This window comes from Odocoileus virginianus, chromosome 27, assembly GCF_023699985.2.
Source record: "Odocoileus virginianus isolate 20LAN1187 ecotype Illinois chromosome 27, Ovbor_1.2, whole genome shotgun sequence".
NCBI lineage: Eukaryota > Metazoa > Chordata > Mammalia > Artiodactyla > Cervidae > Odocoileus > Odocoileus virginianus.
This window is the reverse complement of record NC_069700.1, coordinates 16,300,105-16,324,773: the sequence shown is the minus strand read 5'-3', so window position 1 is coordinate 16,324,773 and position 24,669 is coordinate 16,300,105. Positions and strand designations below refer to the sequence as shown.

The 24,669-nt window shown below is 42.5% G+C and overlaps 1 protein-coding gene across 4 annotated transcripts in view; it reads left to right on the top strand.

Annotated features, from left to right (window-relative positions):
• The window catches only part of KIAA0319 (KIAA0319 ortholog), a 70,198-nt gene that overhangs the window by 14,128 nt on the left and 31,401 nt on the right, over positions 1-24,669 (top strand). For 3 of the 4 annotated variants that reach the window (XM_070456220.1, XM_070456221.1, XM_070456222.1), the window contains exons 2-5: positions 13,531-13,688; positions 18,005-18,747; positions 21,199-21,376; positions 23,731-23,829. In XM_070456220.1, coding sequence (XP_070312321.1) covers positions 13,634-13,688; positions 18,005-18,747; positions 21,199-21,376; positions 23,731-23,829 — 1,075 coding nt within the window. In that variant the 5' untranslated portion in view covers positions 13,531-13,633. The remainder of the gene's footprint in view (positions 1-13,530; positions 13,689-18,004; positions 18,748-21,198; positions 21,377-23,730; positions 23,830-24,669) is intronic. The other variant, XM_070456223.1, reaches the window with a different exon arrangement.

Below are 24,669 nucleotides of genomic sequence, written 5' to 3'. Positions count from 1 at the left end.
GAACTACTTTAAGGTAATTTCTCCCCTTGGTTTTAATTGAACCAAATGTGTAATGAAAAGTGGAGCCCAGACCTGTGAGGAGCAAACCTGTGGTTGTCAGTTCTCAGGGAAGAATTATTTCTTCTCATAGAGTACAGTGGCCAGGGTTTTATTTTTATTTTTTTTCCCCAGTTCATCCTTTCACCCACAAGATTGCTTCTCTTAAAGGTTCCTGGTTTTCCAAGGTACCTTAGTTCCAACCCCTCATCTTGAATGCACCCAAGGCTCCAACTTCTGTATTGTAGCCCTTAGACTTCTGTCTCTGTTCTAGAAATCAACAGATATCTCAGGCAACTACAACCTCAGCATCAACTTCCAAATTTCTGTTTGTTTTCAGCTTTAGGGGATTTCCCTTATTTCCCTGTGAGTGCAGTTATATATTTGAAAAGTGTTTGCTGTATTTTCCCCCAGAAATCTCAATATTGTATGTGTCACCATTTTGCTAGACATAGAAATCCAGACTTTCCCCATGTATTTTCTTTTTAAAATATGCATCTTTCATGAATTGATAATATTGGACCATGGGCCTCATAGTAATGATACATGGGTATTATATATCCATAGGATATAAAATTATATTTAACTGTACCCTAATATTGGATATTATTGCTTTTATACATTAGAAGAAAACCCAATTAGCTTTTTTTTTTTTTTTAATGGAGAGACACATAAGGCAATATAGAATAGTGGCAAAAACATATTCTGTGGTGTCTGACACACTTGGATTGTGTTCCAGTTCTTGGGCATTTTAGTTTTTCTGAGCCTTGATTTCATTGGATGATAATATGCAATTGGAGGGATTTCATAGGGTTAAAATGAGTGCCAGGGACATTATGAAATAGAAGGGAGTTTTTACCAAGGTTAATTGTACTTCATACAATGTTTTACAATGTTTACTTGTGATAATAATCTAGCCTTGGAACATGTACTGAGGGGAAGGAACAGTGACTTCAGCTTGGAGGTTATGTTCAAGAAGCTGATTTTTGAACTGGATATAGTCAGGGTAGAGGAGGTTGTGGATGTTGGAAAGAAGACTGGGAAGAGGGGGACATGGACGGTCTTGTGATGAGTTTGCTCTCCTCTCCCAAAGTGTCTATCCTGGCATATTTCCGGAATTTGTAACACTGGCTCCAGTCAGCATTGGAACCAGTCTGTGTATTGGGTTGGCCAAAGAGTTTGTTCGAGTTTTTCCATACCATCTTATGGAAAAACCCAAGCGAACTCTTTGGCCTACCCAATAACATGCACACAATCACCATCATCCTAGGAGACCTGCCATGGGCCAGGAGATGGTTCCTACTTGGTTGAGCTGAGTTCATTGGTCACAACTACTGCAGTGACTTTTTCTAAGATCAAAAGTGAACTGCAGTGAGATGGGAAGAGAAATATATGAATAATATATTTCCTGCTATTCTCCACAGGATCATTCTGGGCAAACCTTACCAAAAAAATAAGGCAGTTAGGAAGCAAATATCAGATATGTTGGATTTTGGCTGCCACATGCAGGATTTCTTTCTTTCTCTTTTTCATACACTCAGCTCCAGCTGAGATGAAATCTGTCAGCTGACTTTGAAAAGTAATTTGTCACAGAGAACCATGGTGATTCTATCTCTCTGAAATAGAGATTACTGAGTTTAAAAGTCGCAAATTAAAATATGAATACACCCCCTTTTTTCAGTGACTTGTTTTCTAGATCTTCTCCTCACTTTGGTTCTTTCCCTGAAAGTGAAGTGTTAGTCACTCAGTCATGTCCAACTCTTTACGACTCTATGGACTGTAACTCACCGGGCTCCTCTGTCCATGCCTGGATTCTCCAGGCAAGAATGCTAAAGTGGATTGCCATTCTCTTCTCCAGGGCATCTTCCTAACCCAGGGAACAAACCTGGGTCTTCTGCATTGCAGGTTTAACCATCTGAGCCACCCAGGGAAGCCTCTTTGCCTGAAATGATGGTAACTCCTTGTGGTCTTTTAACAAGTTGTTCATGCTTAGCTTAAATGATTTCACAGACCTATGGGGAGTCAGCATACTGTCTGAATCTGGGTCAGACTGTTTCTTCTAAGGTGAAGTATAAATATCAGCTCTTTCTCTCCATAGTGTTGTATGTATAGACCTTCTGAGCAGAGATGTATACTAGTTGTAGTTCTAACTAGCTGCCCAGGATAGCCCAGGCATTTTCTCATAGATTGGGCTGCCTGACAAAATACAGTATAGACATGTCCCAAATATTGCATAATAAAAATTATTTGTTATTTATCTGAAATTCACATCCTATTGGAAATCCTGTGTCTGTTTTTGCTAAATCTGGCTGCCTTTCTCGTAGCCCATCCCTCTCTGGGTTACGCGCCCAGGTTCCTTTCCTGTGTGGAACCTCTTGTGTTATTTACTGAGGTCTTGATGCTCAGTAGATCTAAGCCTCCACACCGAGCACAATGGCAAGAATATTAAGTTTATTTATTTACGTGTAAAATATTGAAGATATTCACATGATTCAAGAGGCACAAAAGACTGCTTGTTGAAAAAAAATTCTCTCTTCCTGCTCCCTCCCTCATCATCAGGTGTTAATAACGCTTTCTTGGTTGTGTTCTTCCAGAGATAGTTAATGCATTTTCAAACAAGTTCATATTTATGTTTTTCCCCAGCCCATTCTCTTTTCCCACAAATGGTGAATACCATTTATACCTTTCTGCAAGTTGCTTTTGTCATGTAATTTTGCTGCTAAGGCGCTTCAGTCGTGTCTGACTCTGTGCGACCCCATAGACGGCAGCCCACCAGGCTCCCCCGTCCCTGGGACTCTCCAGGCAAGAACACTGGAGTGGGTTGCCATTCCCTGTTAGGTCTTGGTATATTACCGGCACGTGGAGGGCATTCCTCTTTCTTCTTCACAAAGGCAGAGAATTTCAGGGTATGGGCAGCCTTGATCTATGTAACTACTTCCCTGCTGCTGGAGGTTTGGTTATTTCCATTCTGTTTGTTAATAGCAATTAACAAATGATAATATTAATATTAATATTATTAATATTATCACAGCCCAGCAATAAACTAGTGTGCATATGATTTCATGAATGGTTATGTCTGTTCTGGAGAATAAATTCCTGGAGGTGGAGCTGCTGACATGTGCTTGCTGCCACTTTGCCCTCCATAGAGACTGTGCTACTTTCTGCTCCCATCAGTAAGGGTGAGAATGTCTGATAGCCAAACTCTCACCCGCACCGTGAGGAGGAATGTTTGTTCACATGTGACCATCTCACAGATGAAAGAATGGTATCTCTTAGCTTTAATTTGTATTCCTCTTCTTATGAGTGAAATTGAGTATCTTTTGAGGTATTTAAAATGCATTTATATTTCCTTTTCAATGTTGTATCTACTGATGGACTTTTCTATTAGAGGACACTTTTATGTGTTAGGGAAATTATGTAAGCGTTAAATATTTTTCCCACTTCAGTTCTGTTCAGTTCAGTCACTCAGTCATGTCCGACTCTTTGCGACCCCATGAATCGCAGCATGCCAGGCCTCCCTGTCCATCACCAACTCCTGGAGTTTACTCAAACTCATGTCCATTGAGTCGGTGATACCATCCAACCATCTCATCCTCTGTAGTCCCCTTCTCCTCCTGCCTTCAATCTTTCCCAGCATCAGGGTCTTTTCCAAGGAGTCCATTCTTCGCAGCAGGTGGCCAAAGTGTTAGAGTTTCAGCTTCAACTTCAGTCCTTCCAATGAACACTCAGGACTGATTTCCTTTATGATGGATCTTCTTGCAGTCCAAGGGACTCTCAAGAGTCTTCTCAAACACCATAGTTCAAAAGCATCAATTCTTTGGTGCTCAGCTTTCTTTATAGTCCAACTCTCACATCCATACATGACTACTGGAAAAACCATAGCCTTGACTAGATGGTCCTTTGTCGGCAAAGTAATGTCTCTGCTTTTTTAAATGCTGTCTAGGTTGGTCATCACTTTTCTTCCAAGGAGCAAGTGTCTTTTAATTTCATGGCTGCACTCACCATCTGCAGTGATTTTGGAGCCCAAAATCACTCCCTGTTTCCACTGTCTCCCCATCTATTTGCCAAGAAGTGATGGGACCGGATGCCATGATCTTAGTTTTCTGAATGTTGAGCTTTAAGCCAGCTTTTTCACTCTCCTCTTTCACTTTCATCAAGAGGCTCTTTAGTTCTTCACTTTCTGCTGTAAGGGTGGTGTCCTCTAAGTTTATTGGTATTTCTCCCGGCAATCTTGATTCCAGCTTATGCTTCATCCAGGCCAGCGTTTCTCATGTTGTTGACAGTTTGACTTTAGAAATGGTATTCCTTCCATGAAAAATTTTATTTATCCATTTTTTTTGTTAGTGGACCTGGTTTATTCAGGCTTCCCAGGTGGCACTAGTGGTGAAGAATCTGCCTGCCAATGCAGAAGATGCAAGAGATGTGATTTCCATCCCAGGATTAGGAAGATTCCCTGAAGGAGGAAAATGGCAACCCACTCCAGTATTCTTGCCTGAAAAATTCCATGGGCAAGAGGAGCCTGGTGGGCTATAGTCTATGGGGTTGCAATCACAAAGAACATAGCACATGATTGATTCATATTTTCTGTAATGATTTCTGAGTTCATTTCATACCTAGGCCTTCCCCACTCAGAGATTTCAAATATAATCTCCCATGGCTTCTTTTCATTAAAAAAAAAAAAGCAGCTTTAAGATACAGTTCACATATCATACAATTCACCTATTTAAACTGTAGAATTTAGTGGCTTTTCATATATTCACAAACTTGGGCAACCATCAGCACAGTATATTTTAGAATTCATGAATTTACTATTTCAAAAAGAAATCCCATATACATTACATGAGATAATAGAAAAAAATATATATATATTGGTCTCTGCCCCATTGAATTGTCCTGGCATCCTTCTCAAAAACCAACCTCACAGTTTCTTATAGTGCTTTTATGGTCTTATTTATACATTAGGAATTTATCTTGGTATGATATGTTAGGTAGGGATACAACTTACTTTTTTGCAAATGGCTATTTTTGAGTCATTTATTTAATAATCTACCCCCTCCACTGATTGAGATGACATTTTTAATCATGTCCTATAATCTTTTAAATATTTGGATTCATTTTTTGGATATCTGTCCGTTCAGTGATCTAGTTTTATACCTGTACCGTCCCATTTTAATGATTTTTACTTTATAATATGTTTTGCTGTCTGGTAGGACTTGCTTCCCCTTAGTTCTCTTCTCTTCAAGTCTGTTGGCCTTCATATCTTACTGATTCTTCCATGTGATCTGAGGAATCATCTTTGTCTAGTTTTCTATTTGCTCAAATAAATTTCTATCAGCACTGTTTTTATTGGGAACATAGAAATTTGCTTGTCAATTTAGGAAAAACTATCATATTTCTGATACGATCATTTTGTCCAAGAATATTTACTCATGTTTTTGTCTATTTCCTTAAGCTTTTTTGGTATCTCTCACCAGAATTTTAAAGTTGTCGTAAAAGAAGCATGTATCTTGCAACTTCATTCTTAGATCTCTATTATTTTTTTTGTTGTTTGCTATTCTTTTCTATTACATTCCTTTTTGTTGTTGTTATTTTCTTTCATTTCTTATTTAACTGGTTGTTGTTAATGGTAAAATTTTAAGAGAAATTGCATGCGACTTAATTTTCTATTTTTTAAAAATCATTTGCCCCTTGAGGTTTGAAAATAAACATTTTCAAATGTATCTTCTGTGTTCACAGATGAGATTGAAAAGTTACTTGTCATGCATGCGAGCAATTTCTAAATCATCTGTCACTTTACCTAGTTTTCACCTAAAGAAACATTTTTATTTAAAATGCATTAAACATTAGCCTTTTGTTTTTTATTTTAAATTCTTCTTTGTTTTTTCTTCTATTTTTATTGAGATATATTGACATATAGCACTATATAAGTTTTGTACAGTATAATGATTTGAATTTCAGACACCATGCAGTGATGACCACGATAAGTTTCGTGACCATCCATCGTCTCATACAGACACACAGGCAAAGGAAAAGAAATGTTTTTCCCTTTGTAATGAGAACCAGTAAAGTTACTCAGTCGTGTCCGACTCTTTGCGACCCCATGGACTGTTGCCTCCCAGGCTCCTCCATCCATGGACTTTTCCAGGCAAGAGTACAGGAGTGGGTTGCCATTTCCTTCTCCAGGAGATCTTCCTGACCCAGGGATGGAACCCAGGTCTCCCAGATTACAGGCAGATGGTTTACCATTTGAGCCACCAGGGAAACCCTTGTAATGAGAAGTCTTATGATTTACTCTCTTAGCAGCTTTCACATATAATATACAGCAGGATAAATTATATTAATCACATTGTACATTACATCCCAAGTACTTACGTTTCTTATAACTAGGAGTTTATACCTTTTGACCACCTTCAAACAGTTGCCCCTCCCCAACCCCTGCCTCTGGTTATCACAGATCTGACCTTTTTTTCTATGCCTTTGGTTTTTGAAGTGTTAACCTCCAGTACTATTTTAAATGTGGTGTACAACATAGTGATCAATATTTCTATACATTACAGCATGATTCCAAACATTAGCTTTTTTAAAACCTAAAATTGTTAATGTTGGTAGATGAGAAATTAGTAAACTTGAAGTCAGAATATAGTCAAGCTGTGTTTTAAGATTGATGATCTTTCCTCAAGAAGTTTATAGTTTATTAGAAAATATACATGAAAAATTAATTAATCCTATAAGGAAGTGTATGCTGACTCTCATATAAATGGTTTCAGATGTCATGGGCATATCTGTCACTTTAAAAATGATTAAGTTATTGGACTTCTCTGGTGGTCCAGTGGTTAAGACTCCATACTTCCAATGCAGGGGCTGCAGGTTTGATCCCTGGTCATAGAGCTAAGATCTCATATGCCATGCAGTATGGCCAAAAAGAAATTTTTTTAATTACTCTTATAAAGGTTTGGCCTTTTATAGTATTTGAAATCTCCATGGAGCAACTGAGCTTACCTGAACCTAAGTATTTTAGAATACATAAACTGAAAAAAAGAAAAGCAACCCATAAGTAGTGTCACTTATGGATTAAAATGGCATCTGGTGCCATATAATGGAAAGTGCAGTATAAGCAGTGGCTTAAATGAGGTAAAGGTTTATTTCCTCCTCAGAAAAACTCACAGGTTGGCACTTGAGGATCAATACATCAGCTCCACATCATCAGGGACCTTTGATCTTTCTAGACCTGGCTCGCCTCCTCAGGGTCTCTACGTGGAGGTAGACAGCTGCTGGGGCATTAGCCCTCGGGTCCTCTTTCAGCTAGCAGGAAGAAAGAAAGAGGAAGAGGGCAAAAGGAGCTTTTTCTGGAAGTCCTCGCCAACAATTCCTTCATATTAATATCTCACTGACCAGAGCGTAATCACACATAACCCCACTGGGGCTTCTGGGGGTGTTGGGAAACAGTCTTTTAACTGGGTACCCTTGTGTCCCAAATAATTACCTGAAATTCTGTTACCAGGGAATAAGGGGCAGACACTCAGTGAACAGACAGCGGAAATCGTTGGGCCTCACTCTTCCTGCTTCCTTGACCGTCCTCCCTTCCTCGGCCAGGATGAGATGTGTTCCATCATTACTTGTTGATACATCTCTGTGCTCTCTCTGAGCTCACTGCATTCCTAAAGCTCATTCATTCTCTGACCCCATCCCTGAGCCTTATGTCATCTCTGAGTCAGTGACATCATCACCATCACCCAAAGAGAAAGGACAGTTGGTGTGAGCCTTCTTGGATGGTTAGGCATGACAGGAAGCTCTGAGATGGGGTGACACTTAAGAACAAAATCAGGCCAGAAGCCTCAAGAATCACAAATAGCCCTTTTACATACATCTTGGTAACTTAAAAAAAAATGCTGTGTTACAACCACCAAAGCTTGCTTTATTTTTGAAATTAAAAAGAATATATTTATTTACTTATTTGGCTGCACTGGGTCTTAGTTACAGTATGTGAACTCTTGGTTGCTACATGTGGCATCTAGTTCCCTGACCAGGGATCAAACCCAGGCCCCCTGCATTGGGAGTGTGGAGTCAGTCACTGGACCACAAGGGAAGTCCCCTAAGCCTTCTTTAAGAATGAAAATGCAATTGTATTTTATTAATGCAAAGGGAAGATGTATTTAGTATATTAAAAAATAGGATTTACAGAAAAGAGAGGAAGGAAGAAAGGGAGAGACAAGAAATCATCAAAAGGAAGAAATAAAAATTATTCTCACCAGTTTTCACCTTGGGAGGAGCATTTCTTTCAGATCTTCACATGTATAAAGTTGATCCGTGCAGAGTTTATGTAAGGATCTATGTATTTGTACTATTTATAGGCTTTTGAACTTGTTAAGCCTTATTTTAAAAGCCCTATTTTACTGCTCAGATTCAATGCTGCCTTTGATTGAAATTTTTAGGAAGCTAGTGAGGCTTTCTCTGTGAATTCTTTAATACTTTTCTTTCCATTTAATGAGAACATAAAACCACAGGAAGGTAGCCAAGGCAAGCAGTTGAGAGGGCAAGACTCTATAAAGAGAATCCAGCAGTTCAGAGATTGAATAATAAGTGAAAGAGGTCTTCTTCAGTCACCCAGAGTAGAATGTTCTTACTTTCCGAAACTGTAGAGGAGGACTGGGGCAGTTACAGGGCAGGTTTGAGATCCAGAGTCTCAAGACTGACCCCAAAACTCAGTTTCCTCTTGTGTAAAGTGGGGATAATAAAACCTCCTATCTCAGAGAGAGTCGTTATAGGGATCAAAGGGGAAAATATATGTCAAAATATGATTTAATCCATAAGGTGCTATATATATATTTAAAGAATCAGATCAGGCCATAAATACCAAGAATACTTGCAAAACCTGCAAATTGTTAGAGCAGAGAAGACTTGATAAGATGAAGTCCATATACCTTTGAATGTTGAAGAAATGGAGATCCATTGTTTGCTTATATTAATGTGCTGAAGGAACCTTATAGACAGTGTTGACCGTCAGTTTAGTTCAATTCAGTCGCTCAGTCGTGTCTGACTCTTTGCGACCCCATGAACTGCAGCACACCAGGCCTCCCTGTCCATCACCAACTCCTGGAGTTTACTTGAACTCGTGTCCATTGAGTTGGTGATGCCATCCAGCCATCTCATCCTCTGTCGTCCCCTTCTCCTCCTGCCTTCAATCTTTCCCAGCATCAGGGCCTTCCAAAATGAGTCTGTTCTTTGCATTAGGTGGCCAAATATTGGAGTTTCAGCTTCAGCGTCAATCCTTCCAATGAATGTTCAGGACTGATTTCCTTTAGGATGGACTGGTTGGATCTCCTTGCAGTCCCAAGGACTCTCAAGAGTCTTCTCCAGCACCATAGTTCAAAAGCATCAATTCCTTGGTGCTCAGCTTTCTTTTTAGTCCAACTCTCACATCCATACATGACTACTGGAAAAACCATAGCTTTGACTAGATAGACCTTTGTCAGCAAATTAATGTCTCTGCTTTTTAATGTGCTGTCTAGGTTGGTCATAACTTTTCTTCCAAGGAGTAGGTGTCTTTTAATTTCATGGCTACAGTCATCATGTACAGTGATTTTGGAGCCCAAAAAATAAAGTCTGCCACTGTTTCCACTGTTTCCCTATCTATTTGCCAAGAAGTGATGGGACCAGATGCCATGATCTTAGTTTTCTGAATGTTGAGCTTTAAGCCAGCTTTTTCACTCTCCTCTTTCACTTTCATCAAGAGGCTCTTTAGTTTTTCTTTGCTTTCTGCCATAAGGGTGCTGTCATCTGCATATCTGAGGTTATTGATATTTCTCCTGGCAATCTTGATTTTAACTTGTACTTCATCCAGCCCAGCATTTCACTTGATGTACTCTGGATATAAGTTAAATAAGCAGGGTGACAATATGCAGCCTTGATGTGCTCCTTTGTCTTTTGGGATCAGTCTGTTGTTCCAAGTCCAGTTCTAACTCTTGCTTCCTGGCCTGCATACAGATTTCTCAAGGGGTAGGTCAGTGGTTGACAATAGGAGATGCTTACATTTGCTGAGCACTGAAAGTTCGCTCTAAGATAATTGCTTTTCAGAGCTTTCCAAGTAGGATATGGTTTTCAAGGTACTTGCACAAGGGCATCTGCCAAAGGGTTAAGGGGTTAGAAATTTGGCTCATGGCCCGTTTACCAGGCTGTGTGCCTTTGGAGCAATGTTTGCCCAGAGATTCACCTTTTATTAATTTGGCTGAAGTTATCCTATGGTATGGCAGGGGCCTGGTCTTGATCCATGGGGTTCTCAGCCAACCGCCCCTGGCTGATAGCAACTCTGCTCTTCTGGGCAGTGTCTGGGCAGCAGGCTGAATGCCATCCTTGGAGGACCAGTTGCTCTCCTGCCTTTTAGGGCACGGTCAATCACTGCAAACGGGATATGGCCAATCTTTTCTTCTATCCACTTCCCATCCCAAACCAAACTTTCGTTGATTCAGAGAAAGGAAGTTATTAGTGGCAGACAGTTTGCACCAGCAGGCGGTCTTCCTCTGGGTTTTTAGGCCTGAAGCTTATGGGACTCTGAATGTTCACATTCTCTGCTTCACCTATGGAAGCTCATGTTCATATGGCCTCTGTTATCCTGACACATGGAAAAAGTAACACAGAAACAACCTCCTGAATTTAACCACTGCCACCTTCTCTGTGGTTCCTTTCTGGTCTTTTGACGTGACTCAGCTCAGTAACATGGGGGCCAGGGAGGCGCCCCTCTCTCCTTAATGGGCACTGGCCAGTGATGCTTGTAGGCTGAGCAACAACCTGTTCCAAGTGGTCAGTGACAGCCATCACTGCAGTTCAGTGGGAGGCCTTCTTGTGGTTTGAATTGTTTCTCGAGAAAGACTCAAAGCAAGGTCCGGCGATTCCCCAACCCTTCTTCCATAGGATTCCGGGTTTGACTGTGTTTGTAGGCTCCTTGTCCTTTCCGGTTTCCTCTCTGGCTCAGTGGTAAAGAATCTGCATGCCAATGCTGAACACGCAGGAGACGGGGTTCGCTCCCTGAGTCAGGAAGAGTCCCTGGAGAAGGAAACGACTCCCCACTCCAGTATTCTTGCCTGCAAAATTCCATGGACAGGAGAGCCTGGTGGGCTGCAGTCTGTGGGGTTGCAAAGAGTTGGACATGACTGAGTGACTGAGCACCCACTGATAAAGCTAATTCACATATTAGGATGTATGAAAAGGAAGCTGCCCTAGTGGCCCGGTCCACATCCCAAATCTAAACCACAGTCCATATGCATGTGTGGGAGATGCTTGTCAAGGAGCCCTCACGCACACCAGTTGCAAGCCTCCAGCTCAGCTTGCTTCCTTGGCGGCTCAGATGGTAAAGAATCTGCCGGAGATGTGGGTTCGATCCCTGGGTTGGGAAGATCCCCTGGAGGAGGGCATGGCAACCCACTGCAGTATTCTTGCCTGGAGAATCCCATGGACAGAGGAGCCTGGCGGGCGACAGTCCATGGGGTCATAAAGAGTTGGACATGACTAGCACCTCGCCCTAGAAAATAGCACCTGCTCGCTTTGTAAGGAAATCTCTGACCTCCTAGTCCGTCGTGCCCTTTTTCGATGATGCTGCTTCTAATGTTCAATCAAACTCATTCTTGCCCCAAATCTAAGAGTGGTCCTTTGCTTAGATGCCCTCTACTCCCTCAGACCATGGATTGTGTTCCCTTGAATAAAGGACAGCCAGCACATCACGAAATGTTTTGTTTTGCCAGTAACCCCCTTCCACCTCCCCCAGATACCACATCATACTTAAATGACAAGTTGGGAGGCCTCTGCTGGGTTGTGTCCCACTCTTTGCCATCCCTGCTCCCCTTGTAAGTTTCTGGATGAGGTGCTTCTGGAAAGGGGACAGGAAGAGGGAAAGTAAGGTGTCTTTTTCTCTCCCAAAAGCCTGAGTATAAGTGTGCTTGGGGAGGGAATGAGGGATGGGTGGGAGAGAGTGGTGTGAACTTGAACTGAACTCTAGCTGACCATAGTGTTATCAATTTGCAGCTCACGGCAAGGCTCTGGAACACTCATTAGGAAGCCCTTATCTAGCTGTGCTTGCTCCTGGGAGCCTTGTTACAGTAACAAGCACTTTGAGTCCAGACCTTCCTTATACTGGTTCTTTCTCACCCTTAAGCAAATCAGTGAACTTTGGTGAGCCTCAGTTTCACCATCTTTATATTATCGAAAGCATTGATAATAATGCCACCCGGGTTATTGTGAAGATTATACTGAAGGAAGTGCCAGGCAAAAACAAGATGCTCGTATTGCTCTAGATCATTGAATCTAAGATGCTAGTGATTAGAAGATGCATCGTTATTTTAAATACCACAAAGGAAGAAAAAAAAATCCTGTCAATTATACCATAGCACATCCCTTTCTTATCCTGTAAACTGTTTCTACACATTGAAAGAGATTGTGGGGAGGTTGCTTCAGGGAGATTTTTCTCCTAAGTCATTCTTGGGCATATATAAAAAGGAAATATAAGTGAATATACATTAAGATGTTTTAAAATTTCTGACAGTCTTAGTGCATTGCTGCTGAGTCACTTGTGAAGGCATTTAGTGACGTCTGTGTGTTTTCTGGACAATCTTGCCTCTCTGTCGTCGTGTGCATTGGGGGTATAGCATTTCTGAAAGAGGGCTTCGTCTTGCCTTCTTTCAAGCCTCTGACCCCAGCTCTCTTTTATTTCGTAGGTTTGGGCTTATAAGGGGAGAGAGCATGAGAAACCCTTTGCCCCTTCTTAGGAACTGTCCTTTCTGTTTAAACAAACTTCAGGTGGATGATTTGCCTGAGAAATGGTTGTCAGGAGGGGTCCTCTGTGTGTGTGTGTGTGACTGGGCAAATAGTTATAATGACATAAGTCAGGTTAACAGGAGAAAACCAAATTTAATTGCTTACTAAATTTGCAATTTAATAAGAAATCCACATAATGTGAGAGATTCCAGATAAAATGAGGGTCGGATATAATGAGGTATATTTGTCCTCCTGGACCAAGGAGAAGCAGGTAGGGCTCTGGGACTTCAAAGGGAAGGAAGGCAATTCACAGGAAGATGAAGAAGAGCCAACGTTTGGAAAGTGGATGTTTGCTGTGTCCTGAGGAGATCGTGGGACCCACAGAGTTTTAACAAGCAGACTTTGCTGGGTTCCTCCATGTCTGCCACACTTAGCTCATATTATATTGCATTTGTTCATGTTGATAGCTGTCTTCCTCGGACAGGTCCTCTGTCTAAATCCTTTTCGGCAGTTCGAGGGACGGACAGAGTTTCATCCTGAGTCCTTTGGACTTTGTTTTCATCTTGAAATAATCCACATGCCAGAGTGGCACATCTTGGGGTGTCCTGCCCTGAACCCCTCTGTGACCCTGGGGTGTTACCAAGATAGGCTTCCCATTGCCATGAATAAATGATAGAGATAAATGTGTGTGTTTCTGCATTTACCTATTCTTTTCTTCCTTCCTGTCTCTTTTCTGTTTTTCCTTTGAAGTTCTGAGGCCAAATCTGGCTCCTAAGAAACACAAAGGAAGCCCGCAGCCAAGACCTCTCAGGGCTCTCTACGCAGCCTGCCTGCACCCACTGTGTGAGGCGGAATGGCGCCCCCCACAGGCGCACTCGCTTCATTGCTGCTGCTGGTGACCTTTGCAGGTAGGAAACCGTTACCCTGGAGACGCCAGCCTCACCCGTGAACTTCCTCTCTGACTTAAGCAACTCAGATCAACCTGAGGAGATGAAGGTGCTGTGTGTTTGCTTTCCAACAAACTTATTTCACATATAAAAAGGAAGACCTCGTGCATAAGTGGTTTCTGGAAACAGGCATTTAACTTTTTGGTCATGACTATTTTGGGGAAAAGAAAATCACATTTCATATATACTGGGAAAACTTCATGTATTTATTTCAAAGAACCACATAGGAGTAGATCTTTTTTGGAAAGCAAATAACAGGCTTTTTTCTATCTTAAATCTTTATTTTCCTATGGTCTGTTTACTTCTTGTGGACACACCATGGCTTAAAATCCTTGGTCAGCATCAGCTCTGGTGATCCATGCCCCAGCTAGGCCAGCCCGACCCCTTTGAAGACTTACCGAAGACTGAGGATGGACATATGGCTAGGGAAACTGGTTTTATATCCAGGGTTTGTCACAGTGTGGTAAAACCACACCGAGGTTTATCTGGGAGTGACCCTTGTTAAAATGTGTCTTCTTAGGCCCCATCCAGACCTACTGAATCAGAACTCCTAGTGGGTGTGACTCAGGAGCCTGAAGCATCTTAATTTTAAGCAGCACAGTTTTAGGTCATACAAGGGCCACTTGAGGAAATACTACAGTCAGGAAAGCTTTATCATTTCCTGCATATTACTCTCCTCACGCCAAACATCCATCTTATTAAACTCACCACTGCTTAGTATACAAGACAAAATGATACTTTATTCCATGCTTGATGTACTCTGGAAAATGCTGTCATTAATTTTTGAGCCCTTTTTTTCCCTCTCAAATCCCTGCCTTTTCACTGCTTTTTGTCATTTTCTTACGGGGTATTTTTCATTTATTCAAAATTCCTGGGTTAACTGAGCCCCAGTAATGTTATTTAGGGCTTGTCTGGCTTTTCTCTCTATCCTCTTTGCCTTTGACAAGATGCTAACCATTGATTTTGTTGACCTGTCAACAACCGTGGAGTGCTTACTATGTTTATGGATTGGACTGGGGATTTGTAGAGGGGACAAACCTGTGAGTGTTCTTCTGTCGCTTCAGGAACTTTCTTGAGTGACTCTAATAGATGGTTTAGTTGTTGGGATACCCACCTTCTCAAACTTCTTTATTTAATATTCAGATCCACTCTTAAGGTATGTGTATCTAAACAGCCAGTTCAGGTGATTTTTTGCAGAACAAAATGATGATCTGTCCCAGAGGTTTCTGGAGACCACCACCTCCAACCTGAGGGAAAAGTGCTTTAAGTTTTTTGTTGAAGACTTCTGCCAAGCTTCTCAACCACATGTAACAATTTGCTTGTTCTAGGATCACAGCCTTTTTCATGTTTAATGGTTTCTTTGACACAATTTTACATGTTGACTTTTAAGCTTCTGGTATCCAAAGCCAGAAATGAAACATGATAGTTCTTATGAATCATATTTTTCAAAAGGATTGTTCAGTTCATATTTTTCAAAAGGATTGTTCAGTTGTTCAAGGGAAAATGTATCCTGCCAATTGTGTTTGAAAGAAATTTCTAGCTTGGGTCTTCATTTAAAGGCTGCTTCTTTTAAAGGGATGTAGTGATATCTTTGGGAGAAGGCAATGACAACCCACTCCGGTACTCTTGCCTGGGAAATCCCATGGACGGAGGAGCCTGGTGGGCTGCAGTCCATGGGGTCGCTAAGTCTCCAACTGAGCGACTTCACTTTCACTTTTTACTTTCATGCATTGGAGAGGGAAATGGCAACCCACTCCAGTGTTCTTGCCTGGAGAATCCCAGGGATGGGGGAGCCTGGTGGGCTGCTGTCTATGGGGTCGCTAAGACTCCAACTGAGCAACTTCACTTTCACTTTTCACTTTCATGCATTGGAGAGGGAAATGGCAACCCACTCCAGTGTTCTTACCTGGAGAATCCCAGGGATGGGGGAGCCTGGTGGGCTGCTGTCTTTGGGGTTGTACGACTGAAACGACTTAGCAGCAGCAGCAGCAGTGATATCTTTACAAGTAAAGACAGTATTTTTGAAAGTAGAGCTTGGAGTTATAGATTACCTACCTATTTTATCCCCTTTATCATCTCTTGACCTTGATTGTTTTATCATGTTCAGCACAGAGTATTTCCCCCTCTCCATATCTGATAAAAGATTAAGCTTTTCTTTAGAAAATAAAAGGCTAAAACTATTAAAGTGATTTTTTTTTAAAAGTAGCTTTGGTTTGAGAAAATATCATTTCAGTCAAAATAAAGCAGTTTGCCTGCTTATTTACTGGGAAAGATATATATTTATATCTAATTCTTATTGGATGAGACCAGTTAGACTAATATTGAGTTAATATTTGGCACTGAATGATTCTTAAAAATTTATAATAGTGATGATGTGTATGCAGGTGAAAAGAAGAAATGATTCTTGTTTTGATATGGACCATTTTTTAAAGGTCTGTGTTGAATTTGTTACAGTGTTGCTTCTCATGTATGTTTTGGTTTTTTGGTTGGGAGACATGTGGGGTCTTAGCTCCCTGATCAGAGATGGAACTTGTGCCCCTGCCAAAGGACTGCCAGGGAAGTCCCAAACAACATGAATTCTTGTACTGTGTTTAACCATTTCTCTTACCTCCAGTTAGAAGTCATCTCTAACTGTCATTATGAAAAATGTAACAGTTATTAAGAGAATGATCAGTGATGAGCACTCACTAGAAAGATCTTTTGCTCTTCGGAGTTCAGCAGAACTGCATTCCTGGAACTATATGTGATGAGAGACCAATTTGTTTCTATTTCCAATCCACCACAGACAGACTCTTTGGTAAAATATCAACAACAAGCTGTCTACTGAAAGAAAAACACGCAATGCAAGAATTGTAGGTTTCAATTTTATTCGGGGACCTTCCTGAGGACTATAGTCCAGGCAACAGCGTCTCAGTAGGTCTGAGGGAACTGCTCTGAAAAGCTGGGAGAAGAAGCCCATATGTATATGATTTGGGGCAAGAGAATGCGTGCAGTCAAGCACACCTCTTGGTACACCACTGCTGCTAGTCACAAGGAACAGGTATCTCAGCTGACAATTTTAGTGCTTTTCTATGTATGGGAAGATGCAAGAATCTGAGCTCATTAAAATTCTTCCTGAGACATGTGTCCAACTATCTAAGGGGCCTGTTTTTGCAAAGCACAGAGTGCCTCATCCTGCTTTTCATCCTGAATTCCTTTCTGGGTACACTGTCTGTTAGTGACTGCAGTGGGCAGTGACTTCATCCTTGTAGAACCGAATGGTGGGCAACATTCTTTATCTTTTTTTAATATTTTTATTGGAGTGTAGTTGATTTACAATGTTGTTAGTATCTGCTGTAGAGCAGACTGAATCAGTTACACATTTATCCCCTCTTTCTTTAGATTTTATTGCCACATAGGTCATCATAGTATTGAGTAGAGTTCCCTGCACCATACAGTAGGTTCCTAATAGTTATCTGTTTTATATATGTTAGTTGTGGATATGTCAATCCCAGTCTCTGAGTGTATCCCTCCCTCTCTTCCCCCTCTTGGTAACTGGGTTTGTTTTCTACATCTATGACTGTTTTGTAGACAGGTTCATTTGTACCATCTTTTAGATTCCAATATCTGCTTGTTTTACAACATACAAAAGGAGAAAAGTGATTTTGTCCTTGGGTGCCAGGGAATGTCAGATTGCTACCAAGTTTTCTAAAAGCCCCGGATTCTCCTATCATGGCCTGCCCCACTGTGTCTGCAAATCACACTTAGGTAGCACCACTCTTCTGCCTACTGATTTGCCAGTAGGCAAATCATGAACGTTTGTGGTTCATTATTTAGAATCGGCTTAAAGCTAGTTGTTCCAGACCTATATTTAGGACAAGTTTTTTTCTCTTTTGATAATTCCCTGTCATCAGAATAAGCTGAGATGTTTAAAAATTCAGTTAACAGCAACAATATGGTGTTGTTCCTGAAGTAAACCTTTATAACTGGATTTTGGGTGAGGAACAAAATGTGACAAACAGTATAAAAGCGATACACACATAGAAAAGAACGCCTCTCTTCAGTAAGTGGAGTAGCACCACATAAAGAGAGAAGATGGAAGATGAGATGGACAGATGGAAGAATCTATGGGTGGATGGGTTGGGGTGGAAGGGTGCGAGGACAGGTGTACAGATGGGGGTGTTGATGGGCAGGCTGTATGATAAGGCAGCGGACTTCCTGTAGCAGATGCTGGTGGTTTATTTGCTTGCCAGAAGTGACCTGCCTGGCTTCCTTATTGGTGGCTGGTATGTTTGCAGGTTGTGCCTGGACGCAGTGCAGTGAGGGGAGGACGTATTCCAATGCCATCATCTCTCCTAACTTGGAAACTAGCAAAATCATGCCGGTGCCTCAGACCACCCCCTTGAGGGACTGCACATCCGCCTGCTGCGACCTGTCCAGCTGCGACCTGGCTTGGTGGTTTGAGGGCCGCTGCTACCTGGTGAGCTGCCCGCACAAAGAGAGCTGCGAGCCCAAGAAGATGGGCTCCATCAGGTCTTACCTGACCTTTGTGCTCAGGCCCGCCCAGAGGCACGCACCACTGCTGGACTACGGGGTGGTGATGCTGAACAGGGGCGCCCCGTCGGGAATCTGGGGGGACTCACCTGAGGATATCAGAAAGGACCTGCCCTTCCTGGGCGAGGATCGGGGCCTGGACATGTCTGAGTACTCGGATGACTACAGGGAGCTGAAGCAGAACCTCTTCCAGCCCGTCAGCAAGCAGGAGCCCCGGGGGACCGCCGAGTTCACGGACTGGGGCTTGCTGCCCGGAGGTGAGGGAGGTTTCAACTTCTCTGCTGGAGACAGCCCCGCAGCACCAGCGGAGAAGCAGCCGGAGGACCCAGGGCTCCATGAGCTGAATGAGTCGGCGTGGACCCCGGCCCCGAAACCCTCTCTGGAGAGGTTGTTGCTTCCCTTGGTCACTGCCCCGCCTCCAGGAGAAGAAGTGGAGAGAGAGACTTCTCAGCTCCAGGGGCAAGCCGGCACCAGCTCTGGGAAAGAGGTGGGTGTGGCTGGTGTGTGTGTGAGACGGGAGGGGCAGAGTTCACCTTGGAGCCAGGCTCAGTGGTGAAGAGCCCGCCTGCCGATGCAGGAGGCGCCTCCTTGGATCAGGGAAGATCCCCTGGAGAAGGAAATGACCACCCACTCCAGTACTCTTGCCCAGAAAATCCCCTGGACAGAGGAGCCTGACAGGCTACAGTCCATGGGGTCACCAAGAGTCAGACACGACTTAGCAACTAAACAACAGTCTCATTAGGTGGAGGACACGAGAAGGTTCCTCCTAAGGGCACCTGTTAAGGTATTGGCAAGAAAGATGGCTCTCAGAACCTTCCAGACCTAACATCTTGTTCCTCTTTTGGGGCCTCGTGACCAGACTGTTTAAAAGAGCAAATAGTTCTTTTGCCTTCACAAGTCAGCCACCTAGTGATGATTTAGCGCTTCTCTCTTGAGTTGCCTCTACTGGTATCTAAGATGAATGAGGGTTTTTTAAACGTTTCCAGAGCCAGCCCATATAATGCAGCATGTATAGACAGAGGCTTTGCAGATCTCTTGTGGTAGGTTTTGAGGAGCAGAAAACAATTTTTTCTTCTAAGTTTTTTTTTCTCCTGGTTAATAGGAGAAAAACAAATTTACTTTTCATGTGTAGGAGACCCCATAAAAATATGACACATGACCAAAGAAGGAAAGCTTTCTGTTTTTTAAACAAAGAAAAAAATAAACCTGTGAAGAATTGACAAGCCAAAGAGGAAGAGGTTTAGGCTTGGGGCAGTAAATTGGTGACAAAATATCTGTTAAAGATAAGTATCTGTTAAAAAATTAAGCTGAAGCATATTAACATTGTTAAGAGTTTGAACAAAAATGCATTCAAATCAGGCAGCATCCAGTATAGCAGATAGAAAGGAGTTCTGAGGAGCTGTACAAAATGAAAGACTTTTATAGACAGAAGGGAGTTGGCAACAAGGAGATTATACAAGGCAGGCAAGTGGGTTGATTATTGCAAGATTACTTTCCTTTAAGGGGCAGTGGGAGTTTATCAAGCAGATTACCTTAAGATTATTCCTGATTGACTGGTTTAAGCTTCCATTTCTGGGAGAGCTGAAACTGTAAATCATGCTTTGGGGACAAAATAAGTGACTCTATTTTGGGCCTGTTGTTTTAACACAAGGTTTGTTTATTCAGCCTTCTCAGCCCTCAATTTCTTCTCTCTGGTGAAAAGGTTACCATCTATCCTCCTGGTACAATGCTTTATTTTCCACTGAAATACAAATTTCCCCCTACAGTCACAGTTAAATTTTTTTGAGCTGCATTAAGTTGTAGATAATCCTTGAAAGGAAAGGTCCCTTTCCCGTGGAGATTTGTCTCTTGCTTTCAGGGGGACAGAAGAGGGGTCAGAGTGTTCTTTTTACACCGACAGTTTCCCAAGTACCTTTAATTCAAAATAATCAGTTTGCCGGAGTGTCTTATTTGGGGATGATATATTCTCAACCCCCTGCAGTTTCTTCAAGACCCAATAGGTTCTGAGGTTGCTAGAAATTCACTAGTGACATGAATCGGTTGGATCGGGGGAGCAAGATACTAAGGAGAGGACATAAACTGTATGGAACTTTCCATGAAAAACACAGGAGAAAAGAATGGGGACCTTTAGGAGAGAAGACGTACCGAGGCAGAGAGAAGGTTCAAGTGCTAAGAGCAGGAGCTCAGGGAGGTGGACTCGGAGGCTGCCCTGTGGGGAGAACATTTGAGAGTCCAGAGGCTGCTCGCTTGGGAGAGGTCAGGACTGGGTGAGATGCAGTGAGCGAGTTGATCAGGGGAAGCCAAATGCAGCTGGCAGTAGTGACTGGAGGACAGGTCGTGGGAGAATTTAGTGTATTCCAAGGTACAAGAGGGTGCATCAGAAGATAAAGGAACATAAACCAATTAAGACTTCTTTATTAAAAAAAAGAATGTTATTTAAGATATCAGTGCTTAAGTTAGAGTAAATAAGGAAAGCTGGATTAAATTGACTGTGTATTATAATCTCAACCATTAAAAATTGCTAAACAGTCTTTTAAGTAGTGATATTATCAGAAGTGGGTTTTTTTCCGCTTTGGTGTATGTTTCTTTCAAAGTTTCTGTATTTTTCTGTCTTTGTAATTGTCTTAAACACTTTAAGACTTTCCATTAAAAAATAAAGGATCACAGGTTAACTGTGTTCTTTTCCCCCACCAAGTATTAACACCTTTCACCTTCTTTTATGTGGCTAAGTGGACCACAGAAGTGAGTAGCTGTGTTTTCAATAAACCCCAGTGCCCCCTTCTCCAGTTAATGTTTGAGTTACAGCTTTTCTCTCTGTGAATTTCGCACTCCCACTCCGCCTTTTGGTCCCTTGTCTTATTAGCCTGAGTTTTACTGACCTGGCTCTACTCAACCTTGTTTCCCCTCTAACAACTTATCCTTGTAATTGATCGCCTAGGTCCTAATGCCATCCCATGATCCTCCTCCAGCCAGCCTGGAGGTCAGCCCGGCCACTGTGGAGAAGAGCCTGGTTCTCACAGTCACCCCGTGGAGCAGAGAGCATAGCCTTCCAACCCTTTCCACCAGCACCATCCCATCCGAGCAACCCAGATCTGCTTCTACTGCTCCCAGGACAGGTAAGTTAAAAAACACACCTGGAAGAAATGTGCTGAAGATGTGCTGTATTCATACTATATTCTCTATTCATATACTATGAATACCATATTCATAGTAGCGACAACTTATAAAGTTTGCTCATTCCCTCTGGGCACGTTGTTGAGCATCTGTTGTTTGCCAGAAATAGTGCTAGGTGCTGGGAATTAAAAAAATGAATAGATATTGTCTTTTCCCTCCATGAGTCTATGAGCTAGAGGACCAGTCTAACAGATAAATAGATGGTTTGATACAAGATGGCAAACAGTATGGCAATACAGTATCTCATACAATATGCTGTGAGAGACTGCCGTGGGAGCAGAGAGGACGCTGAGGTATATAAACACCTGGAACTGAAAATTAGCTGAGTAGCTAAGTAGCTGAAGATAAAGAGCTAGATGTCACTGGTGGAGAGGTGATCGTTGAAGGCTGTCCAGGGAGAGTAGGGAGGTGAGCTGGGGAGAGGCCTGAGGGGTGGAACATTGGGGTTGCCCTCTGTTAGGAGCTGGGGGAGCAGAAGGAACCTACGGAGCTGGCCAGATGGCCATGGTTGAGAGGTAGGAGAGAGAGAAAGCAGACATGGACTGACGGAAGGAGAGAGGAGAGGGTTCCATGTTGGAATCCGAGTGATGAGAGGGCTGTGTGTTATAGGAGGACTGAAAAACTCCCATTAGATTTAATACTCAAGAAGTTACTGGAGACTTTTGTCATGCTTCCTGAGCCTTTCTGCGGGTGATCTTTTCAGGATTCCCCTCTCTCCTTCTGGGCTTCCCTGGTAGCTCAGTTGGTAAAGAATCTGCCTGAAATGCAGGAGACCCTGGTTCAATTCCTGGGTCAGGAATATCTGTTGGAGAAGGGACAGGCTCCCCACTCCAGTTTATTCTTGGGCTTCTCTGGTGGCTCAGCTGGTACAGAATCCGCCTGCAATGTGGGAGACCTGGGTTCAATCCCTGGGTTGGGAAGATCGCCTGGAGAAGGGAACGGCTACCCACTCCAGTATTCTGGCCTGGAGAATTCCGTGGACTGTTTAGGGGTCGCGAAGAGTCGGACACGACTGAGCCATCTTCACTTTCACTCTCTTCTTTGGTTATTTATTTTGATCCTGAGCTTCAGGAGAGAGGAGGACAATGGTGGAGGAGATGCTGGATAGTACTATAATGAAAAGGAAGCTGGCCTGGGAATTAGCATCCTTGGGTTCTAATAGCATCTATTGCCTAGAGAGCTTAGAGGATGAAATGAATTGATCATTTTAAAGCCCTTGGCAGTGTTCAATCTGGTAAATAAGCAACTGTTGAAATGAATACATTTAAATAAGTTAAATATCTGTTGCTAGTGATCCATATAATCTTGGGCAATTCACATTGCCTTTCTAGGGCTCAATTTCTAAAGTTGGAACCAGTGTCCCTTCTTAGTTCACAATTGCTGAGCTTTCTTACAAAGAGTCAGTGACAGGGAAGAGGCGCCAGAGAGGGCAGCGAACCCTCTGTAGCTGGTCTAGGAAGGCACTCAAGGGACTGAATACAGACCAGGAGGAGAAAAGTGGATTTAAATGATCCACATGTCCCTCTAACATCTCTAAGTAGCTGGGACCTCTAGGGAGCACTCAGCTGTTTTTTTTTTTAATCTTTGCTTTTCTCTGTGTGATATCTTGACCTATCTCAATTGTGTTTTACAAGTGAGGCTGATGTCCTGTTGAGTCCAGTCAATTGAATGTATCAATGTAATCTTGGCTATAGAGCAAGGAACCATTGTTCTGAATGCTGATTTAGTAAGAATGGATGTGCCTACTGCTTGAGTTAGAATAGCCTTTTTACCACTGAGGTTGCCTGGATTTTCTCCTGGAAATGTTCTAAGAGCAAGGCCATTGCAGCCGTGCATGGTGTTACTATCAGAAGAACTGAGTGGTGTATGAATAATGACTCAGAAACACTTATGATCACACTCCCTCTTTTTATGACTAAAAATAGCACCTACCAGAGAGTCAAGCAAAGCTGGTAGCAAGAGAAAAAAATAGCCCCGATCCGCAGTAGCCCACCTGTTTCATACAAGTCTTGTCACTTGACAACCTTGCCCAGTCAGCCTGAAGCCTTATTTTCCCCACAGTGTCTCCTCACAGAGACAGTTTTAAACGGATGAGATCTGTTCTGCAGCCTAATACGGGGTATACAGTTCAGTTACTAGCCAGAGGGGGAAAAGTATCCTCGATAAAGTCAGATGAAGAACTATTACAGAAATGTGTTATTTTATTTCATGCATACGAAAAAAAGTCTGTTACAGGACAGTAATGTAGCATCGTTAACGTGTGTGATGAAATGTACTATTTCTAATTAACTCTCAGTGAAACAACTCATGGTGTCTGCTGGCGAGAACCGAGTCATAACTTCCCCGGAAGATGAAGTTGAGCTGAAGGCTTCGGTTGTGCCGGCGCCGCCTGCAGGTGAGGCGTTGACTTTCCTCTGGGACCACTGGGCTTCCTTGCTGGCTCAGACTGTCGTGTGGAGAGAGCCGGGTTCGATGCCTGGGTCGGGAAGATCCCCTGGAGAATGGAATGGCTACCTACTCCAGTATTCTTGCCTGGAGAATTGCGTGGAGAAGTCCACGGGGTCGCAAAGAGTCGGAGACGACTAAGCGACTAACACACTGGGACCAGTAGGGGGCGCCTTAGCTGGCGTATCCTCAAGGAGTCTTTACTGGCTTTTTTTTTACAACTTGGATTCCTTTTCACAACCTGGAAATATCACTCTCGAGGCTTTGATGATCATAAGCTTTAAAGTTTGTTGAAATGGTTTAAAACGGAGTAAGAGGATAGGAATTCAATCCAGTGCATTTCCTTTAGTTGGTCAGAATAAAAAGTCATGCAATTTCTTTTTTTTTTTTTTTTTTAATTTGAGAATTATGTCTTTAAAAAAATCCTTACCTGTGTATTTGGCTGCATTGGGTCTTAGTTTCAGCATGCAGGATCTTTGTTGGGGTGCATGAACTCTTTAACTGTTGCTCATGGACTCCAGAATGTGCAGGCTCAGTCGTTACAGGGCTTCAGCTTAGTTTCTCTGCGGCATGTGGGACCTTAGTTCACTGACTAGGGATCGAACCCATGTCCCCTGCATTGCAAGGCAGACTCTTAATTACTGGACCACCAGTGAAGTCCTAAGTCCTACATTTCCAATGATGCAAAACAGAGTGGTATCTTAGACCAGGAAGAGGTTTCCACATGCTTACTTTTGACTTGTAATAAGAGAAGGCAATGGCAACCCACTCCAGTATGCTTGCCTGGAAA